The sequence below is a fragment of the Antennarius striatus genome, chromosome 8 (assembly GCF_040054535.1).
Source record: "Antennarius striatus isolate MH-2024 chromosome 8, ASM4005453v1, whole genome shotgun sequence".
Taxonomy (NCBI): domain Eukaryota; kingdom Metazoa; phylum Chordata; class Actinopteri; order Lophiiformes; family Antennariidae; genus Antennarius; species Antennarius striatus.
In genome coordinates, this window is record NC_090783.1 from 4,137,990 (window position 1) to 4,165,768 (window position 27,779).

The 27,779-nt window shown below is 41.1% G+C and overlaps 3 protein-coding genes across 12 annotated transcripts; 2 read left to right on the forward strand and 1 right to left on the reverse strand.

The window, feature by feature from the left end:
• Positions 1-564: 564 nt before the first annotated feature.
• clrn2 (clarin 2) lies at positions 565-2,615 on the reverse strand. Its single transcript, XM_068322592.1, has 4 exons — positions 2,584-2,615; positions 2,122-2,457; positions 1,251-1,430; positions 565-1,052 (listed from the first exon to the last, which is right to left on the reverse strand). The coding sequence occupies exons 2-4, from the start codon at positions 2,372-2,374 to the stop codon at positions 784-786; spliced, it is 702 nt and encodes a 233-aa protein (XP_068178693.1). The 5' UTR covers positions 2,375-2,457; positions 2,584-2,615; the 3' UTR covers positions 565-783.
• Positions 2,616-3,502: 887 nt separating this feature from the next.
• Positions 3,503-11,413, forward strand: tapt1b (transmembrane anterior posterior transformation 1b). Its single transcript, XM_068321227.1, has 14 exons — positions 3,503-3,689; positions 4,625-4,755; positions 4,856-4,974; positions 5,503-5,665; positions 5,779-5,914; positions 6,200-6,297; positions 6,380-6,449; positions 6,631-6,711; positions 6,795-6,904; positions 7,657-7,716; positions 7,857-7,925; positions 8,022-8,098; positions 8,199-8,371; positions 8,880-11,413. The coding sequence occupies exons 1-14, from the start codon at positions 3,512-3,514 to the stop codon at positions 9,128-9,130; spliced, it is 1,716 nt and encodes a 571-aa protein (XP_068177328.1). The 5' UTR covers positions 3,503-3,511; the 3' UTR covers positions 9,131-11,413.
• A 974-nt stretch (positions 11,414-12,387) lies between these two features.
• prom1b (prominin 1 b) lies at positions 12,388-27,718 on the forward strand. Of its 10 annotated transcripts, none has more exons than XM_068322645.1 (29): positions 12,388-13,009; positions 16,704-16,765; positions 16,998-17,024; positions 17,109-17,314; positions 18,539-18,659; positions 18,760-18,823; positions 18,946-19,035; positions 19,379-19,402; positions 19,658-19,875; positions 19,956-20,030; positions 20,122-20,185; positions 20,295-20,303; positions 20,431-20,590; positions 20,738-20,890; positions 21,233-21,356; positions 21,473-21,576; positions 21,875-21,959; positions 22,076-22,222; positions 22,304-22,375; positions 23,039-23,131; positions 23,418-23,435; positions 23,577-23,630; positions 23,713-23,793; positions 23,884-23,952; positions 24,102-24,191; positions 25,416-25,531; positions 26,031-26,121; positions 26,486-26,520; positions 26,601-27,718. In XM_068322645.1, exons 1-27 carry the CDS (start codon positions 12,739-12,741, stop codon positions 26,098-26,100), a joined length of 2,667 nt encoding a protein of 888 aa, XP_068178746.1. In that variant the 5' UTR covers positions 12,388-12,738; the 3' UTR covers positions 26,101-26,121; positions 26,486-26,520; positions 26,601-27,718. The 10 variants fall into 10 exon arrangements, with proteins under 10 accessions (XP_068178746.1, XP_068178747.1, XP_068178754.1 ...); XM_068322646.1 differs by having other exon boundaries at positions 26,635-27,718; XM_068322653.1 differs by lacking the exon at positions 26,031-26,121.
• Positions 27,719-27,779: the final 61 nt, after the last annotated feature.

A 27,779-nucleotide genomic window follows, 5' to 3' on the forward strand; every position in this document is an offset into this window, starting at 1 on the left:
TTTTCATACGTCACCACCAGCGACAAGTGTTTGTTGTTATCGCCATCTAGCGGCAAGCATTTGAATCAGCAGCAGGAAAAAGCGAAAACTTGTTGTTTTGTATTAAATGACAATGTTGTTTATTTAATTTTATATCATATCTTCATCAGTAACAAAAACGACACTTATAAACTAAATTCACCAGGTACCAATAAAAACTATATTATCAAAGAAATTTATTCATACATCATTGATACACATTATTATTTTTGCTTTATGTTTATAACTACAGTATTATAGAATATTTTGATGTTAACACTCTTATCATATTCAATATTGTACAGGGCTTTACAATACACAGAATCAAAGATGAAATATACAACAAAATCTGAATAAAACAGGTCAAAATGAAGAATGAAAGAGAAATATGAATAATACACAAAGATATATTTTTTAAAAAGATCAATCTAAAATTGAAATGTATTAAATTAAAAAACAGTTTAATCTAATTAAAAATGAAATTAGGAGAACCAATTATAAGAATAAGTGATTTATCGTAAAAAAAATTTGAGTAAGCTTGCTGCCATTCATGCATTGTTGCAAAGATTATCTGGGAATAAAGAAGTACAAAAGACCCTCACTCCTTCATAAAATGACTTGAATTTAAATTAAACGAGAAGTAACATAAAAAATAATTTATTTACTTTCTATACACACATGCAGGATGAAAAAAAATATTTACACACTGACGCTATTGACAAAATATATACAGGACAGGATGTTTCTTCTCTGCTTGCAGGTCTGTCAGTAGAGCAGATCCAGAGACGAGATGGTGGGTTCTTCTGGTTTCTTGATCTCAGGCTTAGGCAGTTTGATGCGGCTCATGGCGACCACCCCACAGACGGCAAAGTGAGTCCCAACACTGCCGATGCCCAGCCAGAAAGACCAGTCCAGGCTGTCATCCAGGACAACAAGCACGAAGAGGTTTTCGCGATAGTTGGCCACTCGCTCAGTCAGCCTGTGGTGTCTCATGGCTGCCAGGAAACACAGCACAGCCAAGGCACCAAAAAAAGCTGGAAACAGAGAAGGAGAAAGACCTGAGTTGGAAACTGGAGAGGTAAAGTGATGCTCTGAAGCATTAGAAAAGGCAAATAAAGAAAAGTACTCCAAAAGAAAAAAGAGGAAGAAAATAACTGTAAAGTGCAGCTGGAGAAATAACGATGGGAATATAAAGCATCCAATGTAAAATCACATATCTGAGGAGGACAAACCAGCAATGAAGTTCCACAAGTAGAGTCCTTTGTGCCCCTTGATGCTCTGGTAAGGAACCTTGCGTGCATTGTAAATGCAGAAAGACAGACTGACCAACGCAAAGCCTACAGCCACCAGCAAGAAGAGGATCACCATCATGTGAAGGCCTCCATTCAATGTCTGCACAAGCTTCGGGAAAACTGGGCAGAGTGGGGAAATGAAAACATGCATGAAGTCCACATTATCAGTCCTCTAAGCAAGTTTGTTTGAGCCAAGGTAGAGAAAATCTGATGGATCCAAAGAGTGTGACCAGAGCCAGTTGAACAGTGGTCTGCTTGTTCTTTATGAGGAGGACCAACGTGAAGGTTGATAACACATGATGTGGGAATGCAGTACTTTTCTTTTTCTGTCTGTCACAAGCTACGAGGATATAGTCACTTGAACAATATTTGTACTTTCATGCTTCACCATCAAGGATTACATTTGTTTGTTTGTCAGCAGCATTACTGAAAAACTACACCACCCATTTCCATGCAAGTTGTTGGGAGGGCAGGTGTCTAGCCTGAGTAGAACCCAACCTGATCATTTTGAATAATTTTCTCCTTAAAGGCAACTTAATGGTGACAGACACTCATTTCAGATTGCAGATTGTTTCGTTGGAGATTACAGGATGTGATAATGTCATAATAATATATTGTACATAATGGGGAGGGGGGGGGTTGTCTGATAAATGGACCTGAAGTGAAATATCTGCTGTTGACGCAACAGGTTGGATAATAGGGATCTAAATAAAATAAATAAAATAAAATACAGTTGTTGAATTCATTGCGCAACAGAAAACACTGAGTAGTTTTCACTAATAAGAATGAAAAAAGTGTGAAGTCTTCTTACTGTATATTTTGGAGCGCCTCGTTCCGAGTCCACACCTTTTGGTTTTTCCTCCCTGGAACAAGCCGTAGTAAATGTCACCGATGAACTGCTCCAGCTCAGGATGGGACGCGTTCACGATCTCCGCGCCGGTTTTGCACAAGATCCGCCCGGTGACCCACCGCTCCGTGGACAAGGCCACCACCAGAAGGACCGCCGATCCGATACTGAGCACCGAGGCCACCGAGAATGTTATCCGTTTCCACAGCGAAGGCATCTTACGAGCCCACCATGATGCCCCGGGGAAGGTAACACGACGCCGGGCAGCGACTCGGGCTCTGCGATCACCATGAGTATATTCTACGGTGTTTAGAAATAAAAATAAATCAGCATGATGGAAAAGTTGTAATTTCTCCTGGCGAGGTGTTGCATGTGTGGCCGTGTGAGTAACCGAGCAGGAGAAACCGAATCCATGAGATCTCTTACCGGGAGAAACTCTATCCGTGCGCCGTGCGCCTGGTTCCTGCTCCCCCCGCTTCACACCTCCTTATTCTGAGGAGGAATTAACCTTTGAGTGCTGGCATTTTGATTAAAGACTAGGAGTTAAGACGCTATAGAAGCTATAAAAGTATAGCTTAGTTAATGGTTTTAGAATGGCCATGACTCCATGGTAACACAAGCCATAAATGTCAGGAGAGTGAATTAACCACTGAAGGCCAATTGGTTCAGGTTATGAACGTTTTACATTCTTATATTTCATACCTCGTTTTTTGCATGCTTCATTTATTTAATAAAATATGTCTTTGAATTATTGGTCATTCCTGGAAATATGTTACATGCAAATTCCCTCTGTGTGTTAATGTTTGAGGGAGATTACAGTCTACATTGCTTTACACGGACTGATATAAATCAGGCAACAATTATACAATAAAACATGCTATGGATTTCAGCGTGAAAACATCTCACATTTTTATTTTGTTATACCTTATTTCACATTCATGATTATGTTTTTATCGAACTATCTGCCACTGTTTGAACTTTTTTTCTTTTTAAAAATGTTCTTTTCTATTGAGTGTGAGAATATCGTTTGGTCTCTATTTAGCTGTTTTGTTAATGTGTAAAAAGATGAATAAAAATGTTAAGCAATTAAAAAAGTCAAAACAAAAAACTATTCACCATCCAATAATTTACTAATTAATATTTTAAAAAAACGTATTTAAGTGTAAGCTTTATATTTGATATAGTTTGAATGTCTAATACACATGATGAATGTCATACGGAAGAGTATTAGGGACAAAACCAGTCTCTTCTGACTTTGCGCCATCTGCTGGTGATCCGGTGAAATTACATGAATTGATGACATCAGACCACGTGACGCGGTCTTCTGGTTTCCAGATGAGACCGTTCGGCGAAGATGGCGGACTCGCTCTCGTCAGGTCTTGGAGAGGAGAAAGAGAAGGAGAAGGAGGACAGTGAGAAGGAAAAAAAGGCTGCACAAACTGAGCGGAACAAGGAGAGAGAAAGACTCACGGAGACGCTGAGGTTCAGCGATAAAAACGGCGGAAGTAATATCAAGAAACGCAACCTGTCAGGTAAGAGCTAGCTTCGTTCGTGCAGCCACAGACGTCAGTCTGACAGCGCTAGCTAGCTCCTGAACAGACCGATTTCTGTTAATTTGAGAAGCCAGTTTTGTCTATTTAGCACCCTTACAGCACTTTGTGTGTGGTTAGCAATGATTGTAGCATTGCTTCTGTACGCTGTTGCTTAGGACATTGTTCTGAGTTTGCACTTACTCTGGTTGTGGCGAGCACTGACAGGAACAAAAGTAACATTAGGTGTAACGCCCATTCTTTTTACACTGTTATTTCTGCTTGTATTATTTATCCCAACAATAAGCGAGGTGCTAATGCTGCATTTATATCACGAAGGAGTCTTAATAATAGGCCATATTGCTCCTCTGCTGTCCCATTTTTTGGAGCCTCATGCACATACTGTACTTCTGTTTTATGACCATTTCAACATAGGGTAATCTATTTACTTAGTATTGTTCAATAAAGTTGAAGGACCTTGCAGAGGCTCAGTGAAAATGGTGCTCAAAGTAGGCCATATTCAAAGCAGACATGTTGTTGTATTAAGATAAACTCAGGTGATCAATATAATGTTGGGTTGTTTTGGGGAACGTTGAGTAAACCAGGTAGAACGGCATTGAGAGCCCCCTAGTGGTCAGAGCAGGTAGTGGCACTCCCTTGGCAAACGAGTTGCACCTGACAATACATAGTTCAAAATTTGTATCACATATCAGTAAAATATTTGTTTCATAAAAATGTTTGGGTGTGTCAGAAAATAAGTAGAAGTGTCATTGCTGTGGAATTTTCAAATAGGTTAGCTGGTTTTAGGTGATAAGATCAAACCTACCCCAGCAGGTCCTTCTTATGCAAAATATGAGAATGTGTTTCCAGTGTAAAGTAAAGACTTTGGGGCAATGTGTGTGCATGTTTTTAATGCTTTGTCTGTCCTCTGGTTCTAGACCTTTCTCTTGTCCGATTTGTGACTACTGAGATCACCAGAGGATATTTCCTAGAGCACAATGAGGCCAAATACACGGAGCGCAGAGAGAGGGTCTATACCTGTCTCCGCATCCCTAAGGAGCTTGAGAAGGTGAGCACACAAGACTCAAACCAACATTTCTTAAATTGTTTTAAAGTTTGCAAGTACATATGATCGTTCATTATGTTTTTCTTTCGTTCTTTCTCTTTAGTTGATGATATTCGGCTTCTTCCTCTGTCTGGATGCCTTTCTCTATGTGTTCACCTTGCTGCCCCTCAGGGTCATCCTGGCCCTTTTACGGCTCATCACATCACCTTGTTGTGGTGTCAGGTAAAGTACTGTATATGCTCAAGTATTAGGGACACATATGTAAAAAAAATAATAATAATTTGCCATGTCATAAAATATAAGCCATACCCCTCTGATACAGTTTAATTCACAAAAATGTTTTTATTCCAGAGACTCTTTCATATAAACATAACCATAAGTGAAGATTCTAAAGTTATCTCAAACTTGCTTGTTACTATGATATTCTTGAGAATAAACTAGGAATAGAAAAAAGCAGAAGATCCTCACATGAAACACCTAATGGGGAATGTTAAGCTTTTTTTTTTTGCTTGAAAAATTACTTTAGGAGTTAAGAGATTATCAGAAAGACTCAGAAAGACTTATTGACTGACAAGAAGTGAACCCTCCCTTCTTGAGTTGCAGCCCAAGTACAAATGGTAAAATGCTTCAAGTTTTTCTGGCAGTCCCAGCAGGAACAGTGAGTTAAATATTGCTGTTAGCCTCTAGAGGGCAGCAGAGGTCTGGTCGACTTTCACAGGACACAGACTGAAATGTGTGTTTGTGTTTTAGTGGCTCCCGCCTGCTCCAGCCAGCCCAGGTGTGTGACATGCTTAAAGCTTTCATCATGGTCCTGTGCTACTCTTTGATGAGCTACGTGGATTACTCCATGATGTACCACCTGATCCGGGGGCAGTCCGTCATCAAGCTGTACATCATATACAACATGTTAGAGGTACGGCTAGATAATGATATTTTCAAACACATGCCTGTGATTGTTCATGGTGGTTTTCCACCAGCTCGTTCCCTCTCTGGCCTCTTCTCATCTTTCCTCTGGGTTGTTGTCAGGTGGCGGATCGACTGTTCTCGTCATTTGGCCAGGACATCTTGGACGCTCTGTATTGGACCGCCACGGAACCAAAAGCGAAGAAGAGAGCACACATAGGCGTGATTCCTCACTTCTTCATGGCTGTGCTCTATGTCTGTATCCTCACCACTGCTGCCGGTCTGGTTATTTTAACCTATTTTTGCTGGTTAGCAAAGTTTTATAATCTATTCATGTTTCTAAGTTTAACATTTTCTGAAATATATTTATAAGCCATGATGTTTCAAATGCTGTTGCTGATTTTATACACATGTATGTGCACATTTGGTTAAATTATATCACAGCAATTTAAATATTAGACATAGGGCAGATAATATGATGAGTGTGTGTGTGTAGGATAGTTGTTATTTCTCAGTGTATTTTTTCCTCAGCGTTTTTGTCCAGTTCTTCATGCCATCCTCATCATGGTTCAGGCCACCACTCTTAATGTAGCTTTCAACTCCCACAATAAGTCCCTACTCACCATCATGATGTCAAACAACGTGAGTCCATCCGACAAAAATACACATTCATCTGACAGTTACATGCAGCACAAGCTCACAGTTGCATCCCCCCCCCCAACAGTTTGTGGAAATCAAAGGAAGCGTGTTTAAGAAGTTTGAAAAGAACAACCTCTTCCAGATGTCAAACAGCGGTAAGTGGTGACAGAAACTTAAAGTAACTCAATTTGTGCCTCAGAATCAGCTGCCTGGGGACATTTTACAACTTGGCTTTTAAAATTTTTGAGTCATTACAAGGTAAATTCATAAAATCAAGTTCCACAGCAGTGGGTATGAAGTAGGTTAATCCAGGATTGATTTGTTTGTCTCCCACAGACATTAAAGAGAGGTTCACCAGCTACATCCTCCTGCTCATCGTCTGTCTCAGAAACATGGAGCAGTTCTCATGGAACACGGGTGACTACACAGTGCTGCAGCGATCTGACTTACAACTAATCTTAGACTGAGTATTGATCAGTTTAATGTATTTGTTATTATAGACCACCTTTGGGTGCTCTTTCCTGATGTACTCATGGTGATTGCTGCTGAGGTTGCTGTGGATGCCGTCAAGCATGCCTTCATCACCAAATTCAATGAAATCAGTGCTGATGTGAGTCTTTTTTTTTCCATGTAGTAGTTTCATTGTTCATTCATTTTTCTGTGCAGCGAGTCTTACGACACCTAAACCAGACATGGACAACCAAAGTTTAGTGCTTATTTATCCCTGATCCTTCCCTTCTGACTAGAAAAGTGTAAGTGGATTATTTATTACCTAGGAAAGGATAAAAATATGATCATTGATCAAATAACTGAATTGAAACAAGTATTTTTTTTTTTATAGATGTGGATTTATCATTTGTCCACGTAAACTGCAAGAGCGACTTAATGAGTTCTAATAATGACACATCAGAATGACAGCAGACAAAAGATCCAACTGAAAAAACCCACACAGAGTAGAAACACGTTGAATCTAAAGGAATCAATGGAGCAGTTTTCTTCCATTTCTTCACATCTTTTTGTGTCTTCCATTTCTTTCAAGGAACTGTAACGGGTTATGTAATGGAAGCTAATGCCACAGGAAGGGATTAACCCCCTTATCTCTAAACTGACAAAGCTAATCACCCAAACCTCACTCACACATTTGTGTTCAAGCAGGTTCATTTTAAGTGTGCCAGACTTCAGTTTTGTGTTTTTACTCTGAAATTATCAAAATTTAATTCAGCTCGTGATCACCTGCCCCGACTGTGCTGGCACTTTCCTTTATCACAGCTGACCTCTGCTCATTCCATCTATGTCAGCTGGGATATAAACATGTTTCATAGTTATATGTTTGTTCTTGGGCTGACTGCTACTCCTCTCTAGGTATATGGCGAGTACAGAGCCAGCCTGGCATTTGATCTCGTCAGCAGTCGACAGAAAAATGTGAGTGAAATGAAGTCAAAAACCTCCTGTGTCCTCACCTGTAGCTTCTACATTTCCTGTAACATCAGTAAATGTTCTATAAAACTGCTTCCTTGTTGGTCGCTGCTTTGTCGTTCTAAACATCTTAAATGTGTCCTCAGGCTTACACTGACTACAGTGACTCGGTATCCAGAAGAATGGGTTTCATCCCCCTCCCTTTAGCTCTGCTGGTCAGTGTTTTTACGACCGGATCAATTAGTAGTGATGTTGTTTGTGTTCTCGTGTTTGCTGTGTGACATCTAACCGTGTTTTTGTTTCTTCTTCAGCTGATCAGAGTTGTGAACAGCTCAGTGAAGATCCAGGGGTCGCTCTCCCTCATGTGTGTGCTGCTGTTCTACCTGGGGTAAACATCATGTTGTTTAGACCAACACACATTTGCATTGTTTATCCTGTGTATTTTAATTTTTGTATGTATTTTTTCATGTCAATGTCTCTGCGAGCAGCATGATCACTCTGAAAGTGCTGAACAGTATCGTTCTGCTGGGGACATCTTGTGTGTTTGTCAAAGAGGCCAACATGGAAGAAAAACTCTTCAACCCTCCACCCTCCGCCGTGTCTAGCCGTGTCAATTCCAGAGCCCACCGCACAAAACCTGTTTACACTGCAGCACAGCAAGGTTGTCACCGATTAAACTGCCTTTTAAATCTGTTATTTAATCTAAGTTTAAGTTTTGTACTGTCATGGCACTGCTTGACCACTTAGTCTGTGTGCATGTTGTGCTTCTGTTTCTGTTTTACATGGAGGGAAAAGAAATTTACGTCTGAGGACTAACTGATGTGTTTGATCAAGTAATCCTCCCCAAATTTAACCCCGCTGAGATCCTCATGTTGCCCCAGCAACAGGAGCAGCCAGGCCCACAGAAATATCACTCCTTAGAAGTGCTAGTCATGAATGAAGCTGCCTTTAGCTTGTAATCGTTTACCCAACAAACTAATTGAATTAGTTAAATACCTCTTGGCCTTAAAGGTACATCTCTGTTATTTCACTCTGACCATAACCATACACTTAGCTTCAGGAAGTAAAACCTACTGTGGTCAAAGCTATGGGTTATTAGCTATGATTGTAGGTTTGCTTAGTGAACTATGCCTTTAAGTTCTTCTATTCTTCCTCTGTCTTTTGAACAGAACCCACTATTAATGAAGGAGGAATATCATCGCCTTCAGACGGCCCTCAGGCCATGAACACGACAGAGAGCAACGCCCCCACGCTCCCAACGAGCGACTCGGACACTTTCCTGACCACACCAGACGAGGACGATGACAAAATTATCAATGTCAACATTGGACCGGAAGGGGACGGACTGCCACTGAAACCCCCAAAGAAAGATTTGCTGGAAATAGACCGCTTCACCATCTGTGGCAACCGAATAGATTGAGCGCCACAAAAACCGACCAGTCCTGCAAAACAGCGAGGTTCAGGGATCAGACACGGGTCACAGAGCGTGCTCAGACCAGACTTATTTTCGTGCCCCTGACCCCCTGGAGTATTTATTTATTTATTACTGATGAAACCAGCCGAGGCATAAAGCTGTTACTACAAGCATCAGGAGTGGCTTCAGATGTTCTCGTCTGGTCCAGTCTGCTTTGGGAACCAGGCAGGCGGCCTGCTGATGACGAGGACAGGGCAGAACCGGCACGAGCAGAACAAGAAACACAATCTTGAGTATGTGAAGTCAAACAACTCGGGTCTCCGTGTGATGAAACGAACGCCTGGATGGTGCGACTTTGTGTTCAAGAGCACAATCACACGTACAGCAGAGTCGTTTTTAGAACGACCTTGTAATTTTTGTACATTATTTTTGTTAATTTCAAAAGCCTGAAAACATTCTAATATTTGAAAAGGAGTTTATACAGTTTGAAAAATCCTGGACCTTTTTTTTTTCTAAAATCAGACATTCAACATTAGTACCAAGACTCAAAATTACATTTATACATCGTTAACATCTGAAAGTGGCTCTGCAGACGGACCAATACAACATTTAAGTTTTTGAGATGAGACCACAGGCTTCGGCCAATGTGGGAACTTTAACTTTCAGGCAGTGGTGATAAAATAAAATGGGGCCTTGTTTGTGGATTCCAAACCAGACAAGTTTGGTAAATCCCTTTTTTTTTTTCTAAATGCTTCATCCATGTCATTCCCCAGTGTAGACAAAAGATTATCACGTGTCGGTGTTGCTCCATTACGTAGGTCTTATTTGAAATACAGTGGGTGTTTTTCAGTTCTTTAGTCTGATTTTAACTGATAATAATTACATATCCCGCCACAATTTAAGGCTTACTTAAATATTCTCTGTGTGTTCAGGATGAAGAAATAGTGTAATTACTACATCAAAATGCCTTCAATGACGCCGGCTTATTTTCCCTCATAATAAATAAAGTTTAAAAGTTTCATGATAAATTTATATGCAGGACGTCTCCGCTTGAAGCGGAGGCTTGAAGGTTCCCACTGCTCACTTCTGCCAAATGTTGGACCAAGATTGGCTTCCAAAGGTTTTGCAATAACATAAATCATTCTTGTAGACTGAAAGCTGATGCTGAGAGCATTTTCACTCTCACCAGTGAATATGAGAATAGAATTATAGTGTAAACACGGTACAATAAGTCATTCCATACATTTTGGTTCTAGTAAGATCACATTTTCACTGTGATCGCTTGAATCCAGCTGTTTCCCCTCACCAGAGAGCTGTTGGAGAAGAAAAATTAGATTTCATTCCTCAATGTTTCTAATGTAGTTTGCTGTGGTTGGCTGCTGGTTTTGATTGCAAGAATCCTTTTCCAGGCGTTTCTGTGTGTCTTGACATGCTGTGGAAGCTGGAGGCACCATTTGAGCATCATTTAGCTCTGGGATTCGGTGTCCAGGCTGCACTCGCCTCAGTTTGGCCTCTCATGCCAATTCTCATTTTCATTACATTCAGGCCACAGCAGTAAACAGTTTTTTAAAGATATGCCTTATATATTTGTAGAACTACTTGGTGTTGTTAAGATTGTTCCATACTCATGAATGTTTACTGCATAAAAATAGAGATTTAATTTGAGTTGAAGATGCAACAATTTACCAGAATCTAAACAGAATTTTCGCATTCCAAGCTTCACAATTTACACGTTATGAACCAAAGCTTTACTTTTTTCTTTAATTGTATAATAGTCTTTATGGATGCTTGTTTTAAGTATATCTTAGTATAACTTGTTGATAATTCCCTGTTTCATGCAAAACAAGGAAGGAAATTCTGATTTCCAAACTACCTGGGAAAGATTTAGAATCGCAACTTGACAAATCAGTGATTATTGTTGCACACCACAAAGTCTTACTGACAGATTTTTGGGATCAAAGAGGAAACTGGGGAGCATCAACCTATCTTTATTTTTTCAGTTTGGCATTTCTGCAGTAAAATCTGTGATTAAAATGTGATATTAGTACATGAGAGGCACAAACTGGGCTGGAGATGGACCATTTAGGAGGAGCGTAGATAGCAGGTCTTGTGAAGGTGTGGATGCGTCACTGCGGAGTGTGTGTGAGGTACAATTTGCAATGCAATCTCACTAAAATGATAGGCCATGTATGAATCAGATTGATGTTTTTTTCATGTTTAGCCCATTTATGTAAAACATCTTCTACATAGTAGGAGAATAAATCAAGATTTTTATGTAACCTTTTCTGGTGTGATGTGATTAAGTCTCTGTGTATGCGTGTGTGCGTGCGTGTGTGTGTGTGTGTGTGTGTGTGTGTGTTAGCAGGGGAACAGTGCTGGGTCTTTCACTAAAACGAGTTGCAGCAGGCTCTATTCACCAGGCAAACACTACCGTCCACTGTTCCTCTTGAATGGGTACTTTTTTCAGGGTCCAGTCCTGCTAGATTATCCTCCTCTGGATATCTGACTTCTGTTTCCTTAATCCCTTCAACATACTTCACATTTACATCCGACCCGTGGAGTGTCATTCATCGTGTTTTGTCACCGTGAGCCATGTCACAGACAGACTTCAAAGCTGTTCTGTGAGGTTTGTGCAACTTAACCAAGCTGAAACTGAACTTTGGGTTTTCCCTGTTTTGAACTCAAACTGTGCGCTTGCCAAAACGCAGCCTTGGCCATCTATCTGATCAACCCCAAGCTAAAGGTCAGTGAACTCAGAGCCCACAGTATAGAGTCAATGAGTCTGGTAATCAGACACCAAGACACAACTTGCCTGCAACTTGCTTGACTGTTGATACCTTCTGCCTTAGAATATATACAATACTTGAGTAAATGGAAGTCCTTTCAGGAGTTTTTCCAAAGTCACATTATTGGCGAAAGAACCCCAGTAAAATCAGACTCAGACAGGGGTTTGCATTCTGTAGATCATAGTGACACAAGAGGAATGATTTATTATTAAGATGCATTTTTCAAAATAAAAGTATCATGCTCATACATTGAAAAAATCCTATGAAAAGACACATCATCAGCATAGAAAGCGTGTTGCCATGTTTGTCAGGCATTACTTTGAAAAAGAACATGTTAAACACACACACACACACACACACAGAGTGAGAGAGAGAGAGAGAGAGAAGGGACCTGGACAGGTGATTGGACCCCACGCGCGTCGTGTCGCGCGCCTCAGGAGGCCGATGAGCGCGAGCCGCCTTGGGTTTTACGCGCGCGTCAGACTAAACCAGCGGACGGTGCGAGTTGAGGACACCGAGAAAAGCGAGCACATCCTCGGCTGTTTGGTCCCCTGAGACGCCGGAGACCTCCGGGAGAATGTCTGTGAGGAGTCCGGACCGGGACGCGATGAGCTAACGGACCAGAACCGCGACTGTTGATGTGAAGTTCGGAACTTTTCCTTTGGACTGTTGTTTCTGAGCTGCGGGGATTAAACTATCCAGTGGAGCAGGTGTCCTTCCCCCCCCACCTCTCCATCCCCCTCCAGCCCGAAGAAAGAACGAACCACGGCTCGGGAATTTCTTTCTTTTATTTAATTTGTTCTGTTCAGAGCAGGACTTTTCGGAGACATGTTGTGGATACGGTGGCTGGTCCTTCTGCTCTACTGGGGGGCCACATGTGGCGAGCAGCAGCCGGAGGAGAGGGGCTCGGTACCCGCGGAGGTGCGCGCGGACTCCCGCAGACAGAGGTCTCCTCCGCCGGTCGAGCCGCTGGACTTTGGGTTTGTGCCGGCTGCAGTTTATGACACCCACGCTTACTACGAGCCGGGGGCCGTGGGGCTCCTCTTCCACATTGTCCATGCTTTCCTCTACGTTGTTCAACCGCACTCCTTCCCCAAAGGTGAGATTACCACCCCCCCCACCCTCCTCTTCCTCATCATGTCCTTCATCCCCATCTCCATTCCTCACAGGGAATTCTTCACTTTCATTTTTATTTTTCACGACTAGTTTTATTGTCATGTTTTCTAACTTCCACCAGGATGTTTAGTTTAGAATGAATTAATTATTATTAATAATAATTGAATTTTTATTCATGCTGCATAAAAAAATTCCAGCAGAAAAATATGACAAAATTACAGAAAAGAGGCATTTAGTCTATAAAATGTGAGATTAAAAGTTAATGAATGAATGCTTTTTTTATTTTTATACATATGGTGGTAAAACAACAAAATAGACTGAACAGAAAAACAAAGTATAGACAAAACCAATAACAATAGTCAAAAAAATGATTCTCATATGTCATAAAAAGGAGTAGGTTGAAGCATAAGCTGATGTAAACCTACGCCTTCTCAACTTGTTAATTAAGAATTAATAAGTGCATGTTATAAATGCTAATGAATAGTGAACAGAGAGGTGCATCAAAACGGTATAAAGTGTATTTAAAGGCCAGCTGAAGAGCTGGGGGGAGATGCATTTGTGGTATATGATAATAAAGTTTTTTGAATTGATTTGAACTGAATTGAAAAATCCTAGTTTTAACAGTAGCTTTGATTGTGAAAACTTTTCCATTAACATGCACGTCTGTAAGCAAAGCACTAACAGCTCACCTGTCAGTGTTTGGTTTCACTTCCTGTCTCTTAATTAAAACAGCTTCTTCTAAAATAACCTTCCATGTAGTTGTTCTGATGATGTCTGCTTGTTGATCTCATTAACCAACAATATGACCGATTAGTGAGATCAATGGCGGTCATGTATCACCAATTATCTCCTTGGTGCATTTACATGACTAAAGTGATCACAAATTGATCAGTTTTGGGATGTAACCAGTAGAAACATGGTGAAAGTAGCATCCCTGTCCCCTTGTGGTGCGATTGTGGTGATACTACACACCTTAAGTGGTTTGTTTGTTGCTAAAAGCACAACTATGTGTGGTCACGTTGGAGGACAGTGCAATAGGATTGAAGGTTTTAAGTTGCTGCCATTTTGGTGTCCAGAGTTAGAGCCACTGGCTGGGTAATCAATTAGCAGATCAGCGATTAGAAGAGGCTTTCTCAGTCACCTGCATCACTGCATAATACCTTAATCCATTGGACCATATGCTGCTGCTGCTGGGGACTTTCCAGCATGATTCAGTGCTACAAGCAGGTACAGGTAGAGACCACCTGGATGTGGTGTTGCACACCCCCCAGCATCATGTCCACCAATGGTAACACACCATCAAGCAAAGCTATTGGTTCAGGTTGGAAAATCACATTCATTGGGGGGGGGGAAAGCAGCACAATCATCCTTCAGAGGTGAATTAACGGGTTATAAAAGAACCAATGAGCAAACGTGAAGACAGTCATGTTATTTCTGCTGTTTTAACTCATCAAGGTTTGTTTTCCCCCCAAAAATCAGCAAGCTCATCATCAGTCATGACTGGTTCTGGACTCACTCGAACCAAATATGTGTGGAGGGTGTCTCTGTGGACAGGACACTTTGTGGACTCTCGCTGTAAAGAGGCAGCGTCTTATCCCTCTGATACACCCCGGAGAGATTAGAGGATTAGCATCCACAGTGCTAATGCTAGCACTGTATGGCTATCACAACTACAGATGGCATTGTCTCACACACACACACACACACCCACACACATGCTGAAGTACACATTCTGACACAAACTGAAAGTGGGTCAGAATCCTGTTATTTCTATGTTTGCTTTAATTACCGTGTGGCGGCAGGAGGAAAAGTTATTGATCAGGGGTTAATGTCTGAAATCAGATCAGCAAAAGAGAAGCATGAATGAACCTGCAGAGCAGAATTCAGTCGGAAATTTATAATATAAGTTTAATGATTCATTTTCCATAATATTTTCCCACTTGTAATCAAGATTTCTCCTACAGACTTGACTGCTGAATAGATTTATCATCAAACCTTGACATGGTCACGGTGTTCTCCCCCACACTATGGGCTCCAAGATGTCTGTTCTGTAATCTGTGTGCAGCCTATCAAGGCTGTGTCGGAGAACACTGTTAATAAACCATTTTTTATTTTACCTTTTTAGGCGAGACGTCATTCATGCGTTTATAAAAACTACTTTTCATTGAGCTTATTTAATAAAATATGCATATTGAAACTTAAGTAGGTTTCATGTTAGTTTGCTCACTTTCGAAAAGGGGAGGGATGCAAAGATTTGTTCAAAGCTTTAAGATTTCTGTGTCTTGTGTGTGAAATTGTTTCCTTACTTTAAAGGTGTAGGTGTGTGTTGTTGAGTTGCAGAAAGCTTTGTCCATGCCTGTCAGTAATCTCTTAGACTAGGTCAGCGTAGAGGATTGTGCCAGCCTATATTTACACATTACCGTAAGAAGGTTCTGCTTATATATCTTAACAGCTAATAGCAGCCTTGTTGATAGTTTTTAGTTGTTTGTCACTCTGATAATATGTTGTTTAGACACTGATGGGTCCACCTGGTGTGACTTTATAGGCCTTAGATTATCTAATTACCTGCTATATGCATGCATCTATAAATATTCAGTTCCTCTCCCAGCAGTCATGAGTTCAAGTTGGGCTGCGGTCTCTTCATCCTTTCTCGTCTAATTCCTTTCATTTACAGTAACTACCTCTCATACTCGGTCAGTGAACTAAGCTTTCTAAGCTCTGCCTCCCTGTTGCTAATGCTAACTAAGTAGCTGAGGGACAGCAGGTAGAATCCATGTGCTATTGTGCTACAGCTTCACCCTGCTTGACAGGCTGAGGTCTTCTCCAGGTGAAACGTGTGTTCACAGCAGTCAAAGCAACCATCATCCAACAGCTACGAGAGGATTATCACCAAAAATCTTCCTTTTGCTCACCAGAAAATCTTCATTAGACTAGTTTACTATTCATTTACATCCAATATTTCAGGAATTAGTCATGTCAAAAGTCATTACTTAGCCCAAACAAATGTTCAATTACTTTGTCACTTTTTTCTATTTATTTTGATGGTGCTAATGTAAAACTAAGATATGTTGATATGAAATCAACGAAGCAAACACCTTTAAAGCATTATAATCAGCAAATGTGATGATAGATAATTAGTACTAAATGATATATCCTCATTTTTGCTTGTCAGATGTATTTGCTGCATTTCTCTGTCATGTATGGCTGTAACCTGATATTTGGTCAGCAGGTTGGCAGAAGGCAGCAGAGACGGATGCATCAGCGTCTACATGCTAACCTGGCCTCCCTCTGTTTGTCATATGCATTTAAATAAACCCATCATTTTTTGTTGCTGGTAATGCTAGAGTTTGTGTGTGCGTGCGTGCACGCGTGCGTGTGTGTGTGTGTCTGTAAAGGAATCAGTGTTTACCTGTTGAGTAACATCGTGGGTGAACCCCTGTGCAGGTAGGCTTAATGTTGGCTGACCCACATAAACACTCTGACAGCTGGCTGTTCAAACCGCCGCCAACAAACACGCCACTGTTTCATTCATGATGAAATACATCCACGAAACTCTGAAATCAGGACCGAGTCCTAATAATCAGTTTCCTGCTCATAAACAGATTTGTGTGTGTTTTTCACACCGGTGCTGAAGCGCCTTCATATCTGTTCTGGTTTTCTGTTGTTGTTTTTTTCAGATCTGATTGTTAAAGTTATCCAACAAAATATGGGAGGAATCAAAATAGAGGAATGGAGAAAGGTACGTTTGATTTAGTTTCTTAAATTATAAGGAATGAATATTTAGTAAATTTAAAAGACACAGAGAATGTCTTTCCGTTACCTTCATGTCTCCCTTTAGAAATAGGAATTCTGAGCATCTTCTCAACAGAATGTCACACTGACTGTTTTTGTTTTGTCTTTTTTCCTTCTGTGGATTTTCCTGCAAACTGTGCATCTGCATGCATTGATGCGGATGCACTTTGTGGATTCAGCCAGAAAACGTGGTCCTCTTGCTTCAGGTAATCTCACAACACATTCCAAACTGTCACACAGAGTCTCAGAAACGATGTGACGAGTGGAACGTTTTGGTCTGAATTCTGCAGTCGCTCTACTACGAGGCTGGATTCCTCATTTGTGTGGCCATCGGCGTGGTGTTCCTGGTCCTCACCCCCATCATTGGCATGTGTTTCTGTGTGTGTCGGTGCTGTGAGAACTGTGGAGGGGAGATGCACCAGAGACAGAGGAAGAATGTCGACTGTCAGAGAGGCTTCTACACCGCCTCCCTCATCGCCACGTCTATCTTTATCATGTGAGTCGTCATGTAGTTTGTCAGCGTTTATGAAGAAGACAAATGATGTTGTCATTCTGTGATGAGTCGTTGTCACCCCACTGACAATGTTTTAATCTTCTGTATAAAAGCCCAAAATGACTTTTTTTTTACATTAGTTTAAATCCATGCTAGTGAGCGCTTCTCCCTTGTGAAACTCATCACAGACTTCAGTTCTCTACCAGATGGTGGGGGCGAGGGGTTCGCTAGTGACACCATGAACAGAGTGTTCCAGCCAATATCCAGCAAAATCATACAATCACTGAGGGTTGAGGAGGAGTGGACCAACGCTCCACAGACCCTAATCAAACACCTAGAGCATCGATCAGTACATCAAATAAAAAATGAATATATGGAATGCATTCTTTATCGATAGATTTTAATTTTTTTCCAAGGTGAAACACACCTGCTGACAAAGAGGAAACCCTCACTGATATTGATTAACATTTTAAGTGTAAAGAAAACTAAATTATAAATAAAACTTTTTATTGGATAGAAAAGTCAAATAGTTTTCATTTGAACTTGGATACCAAACAAGTGTCCTGTGTCTATAGTTTTATTGAGTGTATTTAATGTTATTGGCTCCTAAAATTAGTTTATTCCATGTCAACATTATCAGTAACCCTTCTATAAATTTTGGTATGTGATTCATTTATCGAATCCGTGGAGCTTCCGTTTCACCACATGTGCTCACCTGAACCTCGGAGCAGCTTACCTGCTGTGGAGGAGACAGGTGCTCTGTCAGAAATGAAACCCAAACTGCAGGACAGTTAGATGTTACTGATATCACCCCCCCCTGACCCTAAGAGGCCTCTCTGTGTGAATGAGCGCTTCCACCTTCAGATACGCATGCGTCCCTACATTGTGAGAATGCTAAAGTAATAAAGCACTTTAGCATTCTCACACTGTACTGGAATGTGTCTGTAATGATTTCTCTCAGTAATGACATTTAATTCATCTGATCTTGAGTCAGATGTCGAAGGAAATAAAAAATCAAGCGAAATAAACACAATCTTAAAATCTGCTGTAGAAATGTGGCTCAACCACATCCCCAGTGAGTCGTTGATGAAGCTTAATTCATGTTATTGAGGCATCGCTGCCCTCTGCTGGTGAATACCGGTCACTCTATTTATCTCAATGTGTGTGTGTGTGTGTGTGTGTGTGTGTGTGTGTGTGTGTGTGTGTGTGTGTCTGTGTGTGTTTCAGTCTAGGAGTACTAATTGCCTATGCTGCGAACCATAATGTCAGCACACAGATTAAGAGCACACGACGATTTATCAACACCAACATGAGAGACCTGAGGACGTTTGCTAACAACACACCTGCGGTAAATCCTCACACGTGTGCACACACAAACACACACACACACACACACACACGCACTTTTTTTGTGTGCAACTTCGATAAAAATTTGTCTCTTATTTCAGCAAATTGAATACCTGACTGCTCAGTACACCACAGCAAAGAACAAAGTCCTGTCAGAACTCGACAGTAAGTTGACCTCCAGCTGTTTGCACGCAGTATTTACCTGATGTCCGGCTTCCTTTGCAGGTATCGACCCGTGCATAAATGTAGTGCTATCATGCAGTCAATCTTTCCATGTGTCCTGACAGACATCGGACCCTTGCTGGGTGGGAGGATCCACAGTCAGCTGGAGAAAGAGGTGGTTCCCTCACTGGACACTGCATTGCGAATGGCAGGAGGTAAAACACAGGATTATGTAACATGAAGTCCTGTTTGCTCCATTAGTACACCGACACGGCACGTTTTACATGAGCCACGAGATAATGATGGCTTTTCATGTTATTTCCATCTTAAAACTCTCTGATGTTAGAATTAAAGTGGAAATTCATTATTTTTTGTTATATTTTAGGACAAATTTCCAAACTTCTCTTGTAGAATTGAATGAAGGGATTTCTTTTCTATAAGCAGTCGTACGTTTCTTGCCTTTCCTTGTCCTGCTGCGTGCCTTCAGGGTGCATCATCAGTATTTTTAACTTGAACCTTTTTCCTTTCTGATTCCTTCACAATTCCTTTTATCTAAAGCCAAAGTTGAGAATGCCATCAAAGGTAATTACAGCTGATCTGGGGTCAGTCTTTCAGTGCTGGTGATTTGGTGTCAGTGCATTCCTGGGTGTTACAGATACTATAGATCCTGACCTTGAGCTGCTGTCGTCTCTGGTCAGAGTCAGTGTTGTGTTGTCATTACCGATCTGTTGTAGTGCGTGAATTGTGACTCTGAACATAAATCCCTCAAGGCTCACCAGTTATTTGAAAATAACTGTTAAAATGTAGATTTAATTGTCGTGTTCCTCTCCTTGTTAGCGATGCGGGAGACCAAAGAGGCCCTGGAGAACGTCAGCTCCTCCTTGGAGGTTCTTCAGGATGGAACAGTGAAGCTTAAGGCCAGTTTATCAGACGAGCGTTCCTCCCTCTCCAACACCCTGTCGGACCCCGCCTGCACCAACGGGGCTGTGTCTCACACCTGCAACTCCATCCGCTCCACCCTGTCGCAGCTGGTGGTCAACGCTGACTTCTCCAGGGTACCAAGAAACAGAAATGAATGAAAAGGAGCATTTATCGTGATTGTCGTGCCACATTTCCTATGTTTCTTCTCCGTCAGCTCCCAGATGTCAGTAACGCCCTGGCCAATGTCAACACTGTCCTGAGAACAGACCTCAGCAATATTGTGCAGAAGGTTAGCCTCTGTCGCCATTTTTAACAGTAACACTTCAGGAAACACACATGTGTTCAAGTAATATATCAGAATCACTTTTTCTCTCCTCCAGGGTTACTCGTCCTTCAACGACACACCGAGACTGGTTAAAGAACAGACTAAAAACATCATCTCAGGTACCAATTTATTTGTTTGTTCCTCTCTGCAGTCGTCCTGCAGTCTTTCACTTTCATATTTTCTATTCTCTTCTACGTTTCTTCACGCTTGCAAACGATGAAATCACAGCTCTTCCTCGTAAGTCCCGTGCCGTCCCTTTCTGATTGTCAAATGTGTCGCTGCCAAAGTCAACAGGTGTTCCAGTTCATGTAAACCTGCTCCAATCCTTGCTGCTGGCCTCTATATCTATGGTTTGTGTTTGTAGGAGTAAAAACCATGCTGGACAAAATCGGCACAGAAATCAACAACTTTGCCAAGATGTTTCCAGTGGAAGCTTCTCTGGCGAATTTCACCATTTTCCTCAACAATGGACAGAAAAACATTGAGTCCTATTACCCTCAGGTGGACCAGATAGACTTCTACAGGTATGTGCATACGTATTTATATTTCTATCTAACTATCGGGTTGTTGGAACAGGACTCTACCACCTCCACAAGTTTAACTGCCTGTTTTAGGGTCATCAATGCATGTTCCTGTGCTTGTGTGTGTGTGTGTGTGTGTGTGTGTGACAGGTGGATCGGCTGCGTGGCGGTACTCTGCATGGTCGTCCTGGTTCTTGCCTTCAACATCCTCGGGCTTCTGTGCGGCACCTGCGGCTACGACAAGCAAGCTACACCGACGACCCGAGGATGTCTCTCAAATACAGGGGGCAACCTGCTAATGGCGTATGTAACTATGGCAACAATTAAAATGTAGATGCAGAGATATTTGAGAGATATATTTCCATTTTTCCCAGATAGTTTTCCTAATCCTACCTTTAGTGCTGTGATTTGCTGGTACTTGTTGTTCATCTGAGATTATCACCTGAGATGCAGTTGTGATTTCTTACTGACACACTTTAATCTGTATTTTAAAAAAAGTCTGGAATTGCTCATGCTCATGCTTCATGAGGTTACGAGCTACTTAGAACTGAGCCACAAGCTTCAAACATGAACCTGAATTCTGTCATTAGATAAAACTGAACCAAAAAAAATAATCTTAATAGTGTTAATCTCTTCCTCACTCAGTGGGGTGGGATTCTCTTTCATTTTTGCCTGGATGCTGATGGCCATGGTGACCGCCCTGTTTGTCGTTGGAGGCAACGTGGAGAAGCTGGTGTGTGAACCGCTGGCCAATCGACAGCTGTTCTCGGTACTGAAGAGTCTCCGCCCTCTTTGAATCGTTCTGCTTCAATCCATCTCTGCCTTTGTCTTCGCAAAATTGCAATGAATATGCATCTATGTGTGTGTGTGTGTCTGTGTGTCTAGATTATAGATACACCATTCCTGGTTCATCCGGCTAAGAAGAACTTCCTGCCTGGGATGCTGTTTCAGAATCCGAACATTGACTTGACCATAGGAAGCATGTACAGGTAACATATCATCAATGAATGCTGTACGTTCTTTTATTCTTTTATTTGTCTGTTGGTTTTGAATTCTAAAAGCTCCAATGAGACGTTACATTCTGTAATTTACAGGACTTAATTAACATTGAACATTTTCGAACACAAAATGAAGAGAAAGAATTGAGAGCTTTATCATAGTCAAGATAAAACTTGTTTTTGCGGCAGATTATGTTGATAAAATCCTGTTTCCCACATTTATAAATAAAATCTAAAACAAATCCAGATTTACTTTTAATATCACTAAAATGTAATTGTTGTGTCACAGGGAGTGTCATGAGAACAATGGTTTGTACCACGCTCTGCAGCTGGAGACCATGTTCAACATCAACTCCTTCCTGAACAGAACAGTGGTGAGCGTCCCGCTGCAGGAACACCTGATCGTTTCTACACATCCATCACGAGGATGACGAGGGGGCAGGAAGCTTAACTATGTAATGAAGAGTTTTTAATTTGGGTTTCACAACAGTACAACAAGGATCTGGCCAAAGTGTTGGAAGGCGTTCAGGTCGACCTGCAGGACATCTCGCTGCTGGAGCAGGCCGGCAGAGACAACCTCATCAACTTCGCCAACTCTGGAGTTGGACAGATTGACTTTGACGCCTACCTGGCTGAGGTAATCTGTGTGTGTGAAAAGAACTTTCGACGTTATCTTCACTATATGCATGAATTATGAACATTATTTTTTTATATTTAGGTAATTAAAGGAGTCACCGTTGTGGATCTCTTGTCCTTCTCTGCTGACCTTGAGGCTCAGACTGACAATCTGGTGAGTTCCTGAACTACATTCCCCACAAATAACATTCATTATGTTGTTGCTGTTAACATTCAAATGTCACGAAACCCAAAAAAAACATGATATCTGCAATAGTTTTAAAACATTCTCAAATGACATCAACAGGAATCTACTGGAGGAAGCTATGCATATTCTATTTACAGTACTGCTGCAGTTAGTTGTTCATTCATTCACCTTTAATTTATCCTATTCATCTACAATCTACTAATTTTGATGGTTTTATTTATTTTAAATCATATTTTTTAACATCTTAAAAGTGTAGCGTTACGAAGTGGCATAAAAAATATTCTTTAATGCGCCTCTCTGGATGTGAAATAGTTATGCATCATGGGGTGCTGGTCTGAACAAGTTGTCCATTTACCTTGAACACACACACACACACACACACACACACACACACACACACACACACACACACACACACACACATATTGCACAGATATACATTAATACAGGAAATGTGGAATTTAAAGGCATGTGGAACATTCCACTAGACGGTTAGTATGCATAGGTGCCGCAAAAAAAGAAGAAAAAAAAACATTGCCTAACTATACAAAAATAAATGAATCTACTTCCTGGACAGACTGCTGCTTCTTCTTCACTTTGTTTGGGGCCTGTTTGTTTGTTTGTTTACAGCCACGTGGGGCTCTGGAAAATGCACTGAAAGGACACGCCAGCAGCATCAGGCAGATCCACAGAGAACAGGTGGTTCCCATGGAGCAAGCAATGGTGAGCACATCAACCATAGCACACAATTAAATACACACAACAAAATACACACAATAAAACACACACAGAACCTCTGATCTGTCCAAAAGCAACCTTTTCCTCTATTAATGTAAAAGAACGTGGAGTTTTTCACTCAAACATCTTATAACGGGAATCATTTCATGAACAAACATGTTGTTATGTGATTTTTGCACAACTATAGTTAAAAAGTTTAGTAAGCTTGTGTCTATCCGGATACACCTTCAACTTTCTTGTTCTCTGTTTTTCTTCTATTAAATGGTGACAGAAATATGTCAAAGCGCGGGTAAGCCGCTGTTTGTACACAAAAAATCTGACTGTGTGTGTGTGTGTGCCCTAGTGTTGTTGTTCATGTTCATGTGACGGTGTCGGTGTCAGTGAGTGTTTAGGTGTGTTTCACTGGGTAAGCCCTGGTCTTCTCCCACAGAGCACACTGAGCCAGAGCATCAGACAGCTTCAGAGGATGTCCAGCGACCTTCCGGTAAGAAACAAAACCAACCGGAACCCTCGAGCACAAAATACAGTTGTATTATGGTAAATAAAAACGTCTTTCTGTCGTTTAGGTCAAGGTCACCAATATCCTAAGTGCGATTGATGCGTCAGAGTATCTCATCACTCACAACGCCTCTCATGTGGTGAAACAGGTCAAATCATCTTTATCCGTGTTACCGACTTCTAAACCCTAACAATCTGCACACACACTGACTCCTGCTTTCTTCTTTGTTGGTGTGTAGGAAACCAAAGGCTACGTGGAGAGTTTGGTGGGATACTTCAAGCAGTACACAGAATGGGTGAGAAACTCGGTAAGTGTGCTCAATAAACGAGACAAAGTGTTCAGGTGGCACATAAAAGTTCTGATCTAAGCTTTGATAACAATCGGTGATGCTGTATAATCTGTTTGTGGGTTTTTTTTTAAAACGTATACTGTAATTATGTGTGTGTTTCCTCACAGCTGACCGCAGAAGTAGCCCAGTGTAAACCCATCAGTAACATTGTGGACAGCATGGAGATCGTAGCATGCAGTTTCATCATCGATTCAGTGGTAAGGCTGTGTGTGTGTATGTGTGTCTCTGTGTGTGTATGTGTGTGTGTGTGTGTGTGTGTGTGTGTCTGCGGTGCATTGATTCCTTCCACAGCTGTTTGTACAGTACATGTTGTCCACGTGTATTTGGATCTCGCTGAGACGTATAAACAGCTTTTGAATGATTTGAGGGACTCTGTGGAGTCAGTGTGAGAACAGTGTGTACCCTCACACACACTGACAAGAGTTAAGGTCTCTTCTGAGGAGGTGTAGGGAGTTAAACACACATCAATTTTTCACTCCCACCCCGGGGAGCTGTAAAGTCTCATATTTAGATATCATATATATTTCATGTTTTTGACTTTAATGGGAGCCTAAACAGCCACAGACTGAGGTTTTTTATAAACAGATATTTTATGTGTTGGTGCTCCAGCAAAGCCCTGGTGTGTGTGTGTGTGTGTGTGTGTGTGTGTGTGTGTGTGTGTGTGTGTGTGTGTGTGTGTGTGTGTGTGTGTGTGTGTGTGTGTGCGTGCGTGCATGTGCGTGTGTGCGCTCACGTGTTCTTGCCCATATGTTCTACCATATTCATGCCTTCTAATGATTATATTTCTTGTACATCTATCTGTGTGTGTGTTTGTGTGTGTGTGTCAGATTTATTTTTAAATGTCCAGACATTTTCAGCAATAATATTGATGATCTCAGAGCTCAAGACGGCGTCTTCATAATTTTTTTTGGTTTCAACCAGAATCTAGAATCAAAAGACAATCAAATGAGGTCACTGACAAGTCATTCAAAGTAATAAAAACATTTACTCAAGCCCTGCAGTTACATCTTAGCGATGCACACACATGCACATGAAACATTCGTGTTTTATTCCTGCATTACATTTATTGTACAACTGCAGGTGCATTTTTCAAACTGGTTGACAAATTAAAAGTCTAAACGGAGAAGTCACTGCAGTTATATTAAAACACTGGTTAAAATGCATCAGTGCTCATAACTCAATAATAAAATGTTATTATACTTTACATTACAATTCTATTACTACTAAAATGTCTTCTACTGCATCTTTTAACAAAAATCTATTAAACGTTCATTTTATAGAGTAACTGGTCAGTTATATGATTATTGTGACACCAGAAATTTATTTTTTTATTTTTTAGAGATTGTTTTTTTGAATGTCAGGAATTAAGCAAATTTTCTCCGTTGAGCAAATTTTCTTCGTCTTTTTTTTTTTTTTCCCAGAACACGTTCTGGTTCGGTCTGGGAGGCTGCTGCATCCTCCTGATTCCCAGCATCATCTTCTCTGTCAAACTAGCAAAGTATTACAGACGGATGGACACGGAGGACGTCTTTGAGGAGTGAGTCCAAACACACATAATTTATTATTTGGTAGGCTCATTTCACTTTGATTTTTATCTATTAGTGCTTTCTTTCATCCTCTCACATGTTCACTATCCCTCTTTGGTGTCAGATCATTTACGGCTGTGGATTTCCTCTCATTTTCATCCTTTATTTCATCAAAAATCACAAACTTCATTCATGGATCTTAACGTTATCACCTTCTGCTGCATGCTCATCAGCCCTTCCTTGACAGAGGCCGTCATTTTCTTTCTCACCCACTTTCTTGTGATGCATTATGGGTAAATTATTAAAGGCAATCATGCGTGCTAACCTCGGAAGCCTTGCTGTGCTCGAGTGTGAGTGGCGCCTCTGCCAGCCTGCATGCTGCTGGTCGTAATTGACGGAAGGGGATTTTTGAGAGCGGAACGTTTTGCTGCATTTCTCCACAGATGTTCAGTTTGTAAGGAATTCCCCTGATGTGTGTGCTTACGTGTGTGTCTGTGCGTGTGCATGTAGCTCCCCTTACCCCGACACTCTGACTCGGTTCCCTCGGGCCTCTGCTCCCCCGAGCTACTCCGACTGGTGACCCGAAGGAATCATCCATGAGGTACCGACCGTCACCCTCAACTTCACCACTAACTCCATCTAACAACTGAACCCGCCTGAGGAGGGTTTCTCCTTTCATCTTTTCCACATACTCTTCTTCGTCCTTCATCCTTAATCTGCCGACATCCGTCCAAACACCACACCTTGAAAGGAAAGGACGCTCATGATGGATTCTTTTGAAGATGAAGATTCTGTCTCGTGTCTTGCATCTGATGTCTCGGAATTTATCTACGTGCTTCCTCACCTGGACTAATTTCTTCCCACTTTTATCCACTGTCCTAACAAACTCCCTGACGTTTCAGAAAATATTCTTTACTTTTTAGAACATTAACTAAAGTTTGTTTCATTTTGTTTTATCTCCACAGTGGGCAAGAGAACTGGAACTAATATTTCCTTCATGGTATGTTTCCTTCATTCTTTTCTAATAACAAATCAAACCCGCTTTATTTGACAGTTGCATGACCCAGCCTGTACTTCTAGGGTTACTAAAGCGGTTCTATTAAACACTTCCAAGAACCAAAGAGAGGAACAGCGACAATCAGGACCTGTGTGGTGAAGGCGTCTCGCCTGATCGCAGCCCTTCAAGCCATTTGACTCTGACCTCTTATGCCAGGCAGCCGTAATCTACCAAGTGTTCTCTCGTCCTCACAGCATCCAGTCACGTCGGTACCACACCTGTCTAGCGTGTCACGTGTGCATCATCATCTACACCCGCATAGGTAGCTTCACCTGTAGAGAATACACTGCATTTACATTGTCAGTTTTAACCCGGTGAACTGTGACTGCAATTTTTTTTTTACACTTTCAAAACTTTTGAAAGTTTTATATATTTTTGTTAATGTTTGTTTTATAAGATGTAAGTAGTTTTTTTTGTTTTTTTTAGTGGTAGTTCTTTATTTTAATTGTGAATATTTGTAATATAGCTTCCAACATTTTCATCTTACAAATTGCACTGACTGGGGATTCGTTTGTTTGTTCCCAAAAGTTGACAAAATGAAATTTAGGGAACGTAACACATCACCAGCAATCTTCATATATCTCAGTTAAAACAAGCCACTTTGCAATCCATCCCAAAATGATATTTTTGTCCCAAGAAATGTTGTCCTCAAACCACTTCTCAGGTCCAAGGAGTTTTTGAGACCTCAGACATTTAAAGTTAATACCAGAGAAAGCATGTGTTCTTCAGACAAATTACAAATCATGTGTCACTTTTTTTTTCAGATTGATCAGAGCGACATAACATTCCCAGCTAACAGACTCTAGCCTGTAGTTTGGCGGTTAGCATTAAGATATGAAATTCTGTTGTTTTTCTCACTCTCAAGAACTGCATAAAACAGGTTACACTTTTTTAAAAAAACATAACAAGTTACATTCTAAGCATGTTTTTATACATCCAACAAGCAAAATATTGTGTGTCATGCAGGGCCTATTTTCTTGTGGTGTCAGAGGTCTCTATATATTTACCATCCTGTGGTTTGATAAATAAAACTCTGTGGATTTGGAGGCCTGGTTTATTAACTTACACAAAAATAACAACAATACAGCCGGAGTTTGTGGTGAGGATGCAAATCTGTGAATAAAAATGTTCAGTCCAGGAAGTGTCCACGTTGTTTTTCTTCCATAAACAGATCATAAATGAACAGTACGGATACTGTCCTC

Bases quoted from the DNA above. Each gene is read 5' to 3' on its own strand.
- clrn2 (XM_068322592.1), bottom strand. From the start codon at position 2,374: ATGCCTTCGCTGTGGAAACGGATAACATTCTCGGTGGCCTCGGTGCTC. The intron at 1,431-2,121 runs GTAAGAAGACTT...CACTCTGCCCAG, and splicing joins GAGGCGCTCCAAAATATACA to TTTTCCCGAAGCTTGTGCAG. The intron at 1,053-1,250 runs GTTTGTCCTCCT...CTCTGTTTCCAG, and splicing joins CTTGTGGAACTTCATTGCTG to CTTTTTTTGGTGCCTTGGCT.
- tapt1b (XM_068321227.1), top strand. From the start codon at position 3,512: ATGGCGGACTCGCTCTCGTCAGGTCTTGGAGAGGAGAAAGAGAAGGAG. The intron at 3,690-4,624 runs GTAAGAGCTAGC...CTCTGGTTCTAG, and splicing joins CAAGAAACGCAACCTGTCAG to ACCTTTCTCTTGTCCGATTT. The intron at 8,372-8,879 runs GTTGTCACCGAT...TCTTTTGAACAG, and splicing joins TTACACTGCAGCACAGCAAG to AACCCACTATTAATGAAGGA.
- prom1b (XM_068322645.1), top strand. From the start codon at position 12,739: ATGTTGTGGATACGGTGGCTGGTCCTTCTGCTCTACTGGGGGGCCACA. The intron at 13,010-16,703 runs GTGAGATTACCA...TGTTTTTTTCAG, and splicing joins ACCGCACTCCTTCCCCAAAG to ATCTGATTGTTAAAGTTATC. The intron at 22,223-22,303 runs GTAATCTGTGTG...TTTTATATTTAG, and splicing joins TTGACGCCTACCTGGCTGAG to GTAATTAAAGGAGTCACCGT.